Source organism: Vombatus ursinus, unplaced genomic scaffold, assembly GCF_900497805.2.
Source record: "Vombatus ursinus unplaced genomic scaffold, bare-nosed wombat genome assembly UNPS02009918.1, whole genome shotgun sequence".
Taxonomy (NCBI): Eukaryota; Metazoa; Chordata; class Mammalia; order Diprotodontia; family Vombatidae; genus Vombatus; species Vombatus ursinus.
The window spans coordinates 5,850,245-5,859,236 of NW_020949696.1; the positions used below are offsets into that span (position 1 = coordinate 5,850,245).

Genomic DNA, 8,992 nt, shown 5'->3' on the forward strand with positions numbered 1-8,992 from the left:
AGCACGTTGCCTGTGATTTCCTCAAAGGAACAGTGTGATCCAAAGGCAATAAATAAGTCGATGTTTGAAGTGCTACTTATAATATCAAAAAGCCAGTGGATTCTTCTTAAGCTGGAGGTGGCACGTGCCAAACCAGGAGCGGCTTCAGGGCAAACGCTCTGGAGGGAATGCTGAAGGTTTCTAAGGTGGCAGTCATGGAGGGACCTGCTAAGGTTATTAAGGAGGCACTTGGTGGCCCCACAGTATTTCATGAGTTGGTATTTTCTCCCGAACAGGTCTCTTCAACCTGCGTCAGATTGTCCTCGCCAAGGTGGACCAGGCCCTGCATACGCAGACAAAAGCAGACCCAGCTGAGGAGTACTCCCGTCTGTGCCAGGAGATCTTAGGGATTCCAGCCACTCCAGGTACTAGCCCCTGACTGCCGTGAGCTCACCAGAGTTGGCTACTTCACCAGTTGCCCCTCAGGACTGATATGGGCCACGGTTAGAACCAGGGTCCAAAAGAGTTTACAGAAATTCCTGGGTGACGCTTCCGTAGTAGGGCATGGATGTCACTCCCAGATGGAGGCATTATCCAGAAATTAAATTGGAGAGGAAGCAAGCACCTCTCCATTGGAGAGCACAGAAAAGGAGCATTGTAGACTTCATTTTGGGTCAGAGTAGCTGAGGGAGGCAGGAGTCTAGAATCCTAGAACCTCAGAGTTAGAGAAGAACTTTAGAACATGGACTATCTCTTTACTTAGAACGTGGATTGTCAGAGCTAGAAGGAGATTATAGAGATGGTCTGTAGTCTGAGCACACTCGTTTTACAGATGAGGAAACTGAGGCCCTGGAAGGAGAAGGGACATGCCCAGGTTTATGCATGTTGCAGTTGACAGAGCAGGTCTGCCGCCTACGTCTTCCAGCTTCAGACACAAGCACTGTATCTCTCCTCTGCTGACACTGAAGCTGGAACACGGGCACAGCTTGGAGACTAACCCGAGCATGAGAAAAACCAGGAAAATGCAAAGCCAGAGCAGAGCCATCCTCTGACTTCCCGTTTGCCCAGCTGTGTCCATCATAGTCTCATGGAGTGAGGGGCATCTTGTTCTAGCCTCTTTTTTCCTTAAATGTTAAAAAATGTCAGAAGGCAGTGTAGCTGGCACCCCCTCCCCAAACTCTCCCTTGCTGACATTGTCCGACAGATTGCTAGGCTGGTTGGAGATGTCATGGCACGACAGGAAGAACAGTAGACTGGGAGTTGAGACGATTAGATTTGAGTCTAGACAGGACTCAGGGCAGGGGTGGGGAACCTGTGGCGTCCAGGCCACATGTGGCCCTCTAGGTCCTCACATGCAGCCCTTTGACTGAATCCAGACTTCCCAGAACAGATCTGTTCTGTACAACTTGGACTCATTTAAAAGGTCATATCCCAGGACCTAGAGGGCCACATGTGGCCTTGACCCCTGACTTAGGGAATGGGCACATCACCAAGGGGATTCATCAGGCCAAAAGCTTCTGGAGATGAAGCTTGGATCAGCTCATGAGAGACCACTCAATCTGCAGAGCACTTGCTGTGTTCCAGACTGTCCCGCGCTGGATGCTGGGGGAGTAATCTGTGGAGTGATGAAAGGACACGGTGTTTGGTCTCATATGAGTCCTGGGTTCACGTCTTGCCTCCACAACTTACTGGTTGTGTGACTTTGGGGCAAGTCACTCAATGCCTCTGGGCCTCATTTCAGAGGAGTTCCGAATCCCCCAGCCCAATAAAATGGCACCAGAGAAGCAGAACACCCAAAGCCAAAGGTGTGCCCGTGGCCCACAGACTGTACTATGGGAACGTCAGCGCGCTAGTCAGAGGAATTCAGAGAAACTTGGACAGGCTTGTCTGAACTGAAACAGAGTGGAGGAGGTAGCCCCGCGAGGGCAGCGCAAGCTGGCGACCTCACGGGCACTTTGACATACACGATGGCCCTGCGTCTCACAGCGTCTGAGAGAAATGCTGCCGTTATCTACCCTCACCTTATAGGTGAAGAAGGTGGGGAAGAGAGATGGGTAAGTGAGTGTAGCGAGTGGGCCCCGTGGCGAGTAAGTGTCCAGAGCAGGGCTTGAGCCCCGATCCGAGATTCTGCCCATCACACCACCCTGCCCCTCATCCTCTCCTCCCTATCCGTGGTGGCTACAGTTATGTGAATGTAAGCACTGACACAGTGACCAATATTGGATCCAGAGCAATTGAAAAAATGACCCAGAGGGGAGGGGTCCCTGGAGAGGGAGGCTAGGTAGGTACTGGATTTGACAGAGGCAGTCACTGTTAGGGTGGGGTGATGGTGGAGGCGGGGGAAGGGGGGCTGGCACAAATCCCCGGAAATGACTGTGGTGCCAAAAACCAGCATCGGTACAGACCAGCACCCCAGGAGAGAGTGTTCAGTACAGCGCAGTAGCCCTGCTAGTGACCGCCAGGTGGCAGCACAGAGCCAGGGAGAGCAGTGGAGCCATCACAGTGGGGATCGTCATCCCTGGCTAGGGACAGGGCGGAGAAAAGTCAGCCTGGATACCAGTCAGGGAGTGGCAGAGAAATGTGGCAGAAAAACACTTAGGCTTAATGTCAGTTGATCTGATTTCAAATATTAGCTTGCTTCTTTACCACCTTTGTGACCTAGGACAAGTCTCTTGTCTTTGGACCTCAGTTTCTTCTGTAAAATGGGAACAGGCATTGCACTTGGATGATTCTCACGGTCTCTTTCATGATCCGTATTAATTCAATTAAGCATTTATTACATGCCTGTTATGGGTCAGGCACTGGTGATACATAGAAACTAAATGGTCCCTGCCCTCAAGAAGCTTAGATTCTGCTGAGGACAAGAGCATGAATTCAGATAAGTAAAGACAAATAAATATAAAGGAATTTAGGGGGAGGGGCACTAACAACTGGGGCAGTTGAGAAGGCCTCTTAAGGGAAGCGGCGTTGGAGCAGGTGTGAAGGAAGCCAGGGGTTCTAAGAGGTGGAGATGAAGAAGGAAAAGATTTCAGGTACCAGGGGGAACAGATTGGCTGATACATTCGATTCGTGATGGAGAATAACGTAAGCTCAGGTGGAAAAGCTAGTTTGGGGCCAGGCCTTTAAATGCCCCAAGAGGAATGAGTATTTTCTGCTAGAGGCAGTGAAGAACCACTAAAGATTTTGGAGCTGGTCAGATTTGTACTTGGCACATGTTAACATGGCAGCGGTGTAGAGGATGGGTTAGAGGTGAATGAGGAGGTTATTACACTAGTTCAGGTGAGAGATGATGAGGGCCTAAAATGGGGGGGGCGAGTCACGAGCGGGGGAGGATATGAGTTTGAATCCCCTCTGCCATGTAGTCCCTGTTCGACTTTGGGCAGAACCTCTCTGGGTATGAATTTGCTCATCTATAAGTTGACTTCAGTGGCTCATTCCAGTCCTTAAATCCGTGGTCCTGTGACAGCCTGTATGAAGATTCTGTCATCCTCGATGGAAGGGGTGTGGAGACAGAATTGATAAGGCCTGAAAACTGATTGGAAATAGGGGGATGGTAAGGAGAGGGATGGTGGGTTCTTAACAGAATAGGGAAGTTAGGCGGGATGGGGTTAGTAGAAGGAATAATGAGTTTGTTTCAGATACCTATGGAACATCCACATGGAGATATCCAGCAAGGGGGACTAGACAAAGGATAGAAATGACCAGTTGCTTTTTTAATTACATTTTTTTCCCAGTTAACAAAAATCTGTTTTCTCTCCCTTCTCCCTAACCCCCAGGAAAAAAAGAAAAAACAAAAACACAAAACTTTTGTATGATTAAGTACAACCAATCCTCTCTTTGGCCGTGTCCAGAAAAATGTGTCTCATTTTGCATCTTAGTCAGGAGGCAGGGAGTAGGTTTCGCTAGGGGTCCTCTGGAATTGTGGTTGGTCATGGCATCAATCAAAGTTTTTAAATCTTTCAAAGAAGTGTTTTTTTTGTCTTTACATTGTTCTCCTGGGAAACAACTTTTTGTTTTGTTTTGTTTTGTTTTTTTGGCTAGGTAAGGGGGTTAAGTGACTTGCCCAGAGTCACACAGCTAGTAAGTGTTATGTGTCTGAGGCTGGATTTGAACTCAGGTCCTCCTGATTCCAGGGCCGGTGCTCTATCGACTGTGCCACCTAGCTGCCCCGAAACAACGGTTTTTAAAAGAAGATTTATAAATTATAATCACATGAAAACATGCTTGAAGTCACCATTAAGAGAAATACAATTAAAACAACTCTAGGGTTTCACCTTACCTCAATGCGAAAGCTTGGTCCTGACAGGCTTGTAGGATGACAGACACCCGAATTCGCTGTTGGTGGAGTTGTGAAGGAATCTAGCTGTTCCGGAAAATAACACAATTATGCAGATACTGGGCACGTACCTACCCTAGGGAAGTCAAAGCCAAACACCGAAGTCCATTGTATCCTAAACATTAATAGCGGTACTCCATGTCTTAGTGAAGCCTGGAAACCGAGTGGGTGCCCATTGATTGGAGTCTGGCTGCTGGTGGAGTGATGGAAGACAGGTGCCCCACGAGGCCGCTGTTGTCCGACATGCCCAGTGGGTTCATTTGTTTTGCTTACCTCCACTTCTTTCTTACAGGGGAAGGTTCTTTTATTTATTTTTTTGGAAGGAGGGAATGAGTTTTTGGGAAGTGATGATGATCTTTTAAGAACAAAAATACTACTTATTTTTTAAGATCATTAGTAATCTTGGATCGAGCAGCTTTAGTCAAATGGTTGAGGTCAAAAGCCAGACTGCAAGAGAGTGAGACTGAGTGGGAGCAGAGGAGGTGAGGCTAATGAGGATCGACGGCCATTCTAGGAGTTGAGGGGGCACATACAGGATGACGGCTTGGCGGTATAGTGAATGAACGCTTTTTTTAGGGATGGGGAGACTTGGATATGTTTGTAAGCGGCAAGAAAGACTCCAGGAGAAAAGGAGAGGCTGATGAAAGAGTGAGAGGAAAGGGGGATGGAAGAGGTCGTCTTTCCTGGAAGAGACGAGATTAAGGGCACAGATGGAAAAGTCTATAGAGGCAAGGGCAAATTCCCTTTGGGAGAAGAGCCAAGGAGAGGATAATGAAGAGGGGTTTTAAAGTGTGGGAGGAAGGAGCTCACAACTGCTTGTTTGACAACTTTTTTCTTTTTTTTTTTTTTTTAAGTAATGATTGTTAAGTAATATTTAAGCTTTTTATTCTGCTGTCAGTCATTTCCTAAGCTACCCCACCCCCAATTGAAACCTTCCCTAGCAACCAGAAAAAAGGTAAACAAACCACCCCACAATAGTCCCTTACCTCTCCCTACCAAGAGGAAGAAAGTATTTCATCATCATTTCTCCGGGACTACAGCTGGTCATTCTGATTAATCAGAGTTCATGGTGGCCTCTTTTCTTAGTGAAGCAGGAAATGAGGTGCTCTCCTAAGGAAGCGGGGGGGGGGGGGGGGGGGGGGGGGGGAGAAGGTTTAGAGCAGCTGCTTTGTGGAGTGCAAGAGAGTCAATCAGGCCAGAATGAAAGGATTGCCGTACAACAGTGAGGGCCCAGTGAAGATTAGAGAACAGAAATTTGTAGTTGATCCATTGGCACAAATGGTTTGCCTTCCTTTGGTGGAGTGTTCAGCTGAGATGGTAAGGAGGTAACCTAGGGATTCCTCACAAGGAAAAGGAGTTGTGCAGGAAGGCCCACAGAGAGAGCTACTTTGGCATCACCTTACATCTCTGGCCTTTTCCTGCTACTCCCCAAGTCGAAGGCCATCAATCCATGAGCCCCACTACACACAGTTTATAGTGATCCTTCCTGCACTTGGTTTGTCCCACTCCTGAACTTCTCTGTCACCTTATATTTTAGTTATTTGTTGATATCTCTGCCCTGTTTCTCAGAATGATGAATTACTGACTCCACTGGAGTCCTGCTCTGGTGCTTCCTCTTGGTGTGGAGGAAACTTTGTGGGTCTGACAGAGAGAGGGCCAGTCCAGCGGTTCTCAGAGAGCCTCGGCACTCTGATGGCCCTGAGGTGAGGCTCCTGGAGAGCCACTTCTTAGTTGGGATTGGTGTCACTGGGAGAAAAGCTGATGCCGCAGACGTCCCAGCTCCCTGAAGTGTCTTCCCCAGGGCTCAGCACAGTGCTATGCACACAGTAGGAGTTTGTGGAGATTTCAGTACTTCAAGGAAAGGGGAGAACTTGAGGTCTTCCCCTCACTCTGTGTTTGCTCTCCAGGTACTAACATGCCAGCCACTTTTGGTCACCTGGCAGGAGGCTATGACGCCCAGTACTATGGCTACCTCTGGAGTGAGGTATACTCCATGGACATGTTCCACACACGCTTCAAAATGGAAGGGGTCCTCAACTCTAAGGTAAAACGTCTCATTCATGGGACTGGTTTCTGCTGATTCTCTTCCAGTCCACTTGGTCCCCTTCAATCCCATCAATAGGCAGAGAGAAGTGGTGTCTCTGGAGAACCCTCATCTACTGCCCTCTCCCTCTGCCTCCCAGGGTGCCCCCTAAAGATCCATGCAGGCCCAGCTTTGTATAATCCCAAAGAAAGACCTCCGAGTGCACCTTTTGTTAGCCCACCTGAGCCTGGGTTTCTTCTCTCAGCAAAGTCTCTTCCACTGCTGGGAGAAATCAGCCTCTCCTACCTTCCCCAGCTTTGCAGGGCAGGGCTGTAGGCTCTCCTTCCCTCTTGGAGCCCTTCTGATCTAAAAACGGTTAGACTTACCTTTCTTGGCCTACGGCAATGTGGGACGGTCGTAGAGAGGTGGAGCTGGGCTCCATGTAAAGAAAACCCATCCTAACGATGAGGGCTGTCCAAATGTCATGGGCTCCCCATTCCTGGGCTCCTCAAGATGGGATTTGATGACCACTGACTAGGGGTATTTGGCCAGGCTTCCACCCACTGAGATTCTGAGAGTGTTTTGAATTAGTCTCTGTTTGATTGTGGTGAGCTTCTCACTTCCCACTTGGATGTCCGCTTTCCTTGCCTCCCAGCTCTCCAGTGACACCCACTTTGGCCTTCTGCCCAGATCTTCCTTTCCCCTGCTGGTACCCAGGGCTTTCTTTCACTTTCTCCCTGTATATCCTCCCCACCCCCTTAGAGCCGCCATTCTGTCAGTGTGGGCTGCTGGTGGCCAGGGCACACTGGTTGTGTCTGGTGATAGGAGAATGGCTGGGAGCCGTCCCCTTTGAAGCAGGGATATTCACCGCTCGAGTACCTATGATTGGCCAGGATAAGTCCCTAATTGGTGTCAGTTCAGATGCCTGAGGCTAGGGAATGTTTGTGAGAATTGGAGAGCCGTGACTCCTGGGATCCAGCAGTGTTCGAGGGGTGACCAGAGGTGCTCAGTTATACCTCAGTTTCCTCCTCAATTAGAATGCTCTCACCACCAGCCTGATCCAGACTCCTTTATGTTCTTGGGGGTTAAATAACTTGCCCAGGGCCACAGATGGTGCCTCATTTCTCTGGGTCTTTTTACTCTTCTGTAAAATGAATAATCATATTATACTTGCCTGAAAACTGGGCCTGGACTAGGTTGTCTCTTCAGATTCCTTCCAGCTTTAGGATCTTATGCTGGAGAGCTGAGCTAGAGATTTTTGTTGAGTGTCAGCATAGGAAGGGGCCTCCGAGATCATTTGGTTCAGCCCATTCCTGAGTAGGAATCATCTTCATAGCCTCTTTTTGAAGGCCTCGGCTGATGGGCAGAGACGGTGCACTGTCCGCTCCCTGTCTGGGTTCTGTGCCTCCCATTACCGCCCAGGGTATCCCAGGTCAGGGGAGGGGGGAGCGTTAGATGACCTCTGCAGCCCACCATCTCTCTCCACACTGTGTTCCTCATCCCTCCTGCAGGTTGGCATGGACTACAGGACCTGCATCCTGAAGCCCGGCGGCTCTGTCGACGCTATCAGCATGCTGCAGCAGTTCCTCGGCCGGGAGCCCAAGCAAGACGCCTTCCTCCTGAGCAAGGGCCTGAAGGTGCCGGACAGCAGCTGACTGCCTTCTGCCTGCTGATGGGCCAGCCTCGGGGGCACGGGAGCTCTTTCGCGTATCTCCGTTCTTCAGGACTGAGCAAGTGTGGACATAACTTCTGCTGGCCTCCCTGTTGCCTTAAACTCCCAACAGAGAGAGAGCAGAGGGACTCTCCCAGACGGGGGTGGGATGAAGGGGTGTCTCAACACCCTGTCCCACATCCGCCCTGTTTGGCTTTCTCCTTTGAAACCTTCCCGTCCCTTTCTTTAGGGTCTTTGCTCAGTCACATTAAGGTGTTTGGAGAGTTCTTGTGTTGGCCGTATGGCCTGATACTTTTTTTTCCCCTTGTCCATCCCATCCCACGGTAACCAAGATCAGGTTCTCTCCTGAAACTATAACTGTAATCTTCTTTTTTAAAGTGGAGTGAAAGAGGGAGTCTGTCCTCTGCCTCCCTCCCTCCCTCCCTCCTTCTACCTTGAAATGGTTTAGTTTAACATTGGTTGTTATGGCAGAAATTGTGATTTAGTCTTTCGGGAATGGTTTTATCAGACACTGTTTTGGTGGAAGATTGATTAGACCTCAGGGAATTGACGGCTGGGGTGAGTGTGTTGTGTGTGCATGTGTGCGGTAGCTGGTGAGTGAAACGAGTGATTTGTTCTCCTAACTGGAACCCAGGGGCCTTAGAAAGTTCACCCTGAGCTTTGTACACCCTTTACTCTGGGATTCTGAGGCCAGCATCTCAGCGTGTGTTTAATGCCTGGCTCACATAATAAACCCTAGAGAAAGCTTATCGATAACCTGTTCAGTAAGTGGGGTCAGGTTGGAGCTCTCCAGGAGAAGGGGTTTGGAAAGAGCTTGGCCTAAGTGACTCCCCTCTTTTACCCCAGCAGACTTTCTCTACATCCCCCGGGAGAGATTCTGCAGGCCTGCTTCCTGCCCTTGGCCCCTCTTCACCCTCTCAGCCCACGTGAACAAGACAAGCACAGACTGGAGCACAGCTTTCGGGCTGTGAGGGTATGATAG

At 49.5% G+C, this 8,992-nt stretch overlaps 1 protein-coding gene across 1 annotated transcript in view; it reads left to right on the forward strand.

Annotated features, from left to right (window-relative positions):
• The window catches only part of THOP1 (thimet oligopeptidase 1), a 41,648-nt gene extending 32,889 nt beyond the window's left edge, over nt 1-8,759 (forward strand). Inside the window, exons 11-13 of the mRNA XM_027853149.1 lie at nt 276-404; nt 6,223-6,359; nt 7,850-8,759. Of these exons, the coding sequence (XP_027708950.1) occupies nt 276-404; nt 6,223-6,359; nt 7,850-7,993 (410 nt within the window). The 3' untranslated portion in view covers nt 7,994-8,759. The remainder of the gene's footprint in view (nt 1-275; nt 405-6,222; nt 6,360-7,849) is intronic.
• Nucleotides 8,760-8,992: the final 233 nt, after the last annotated feature.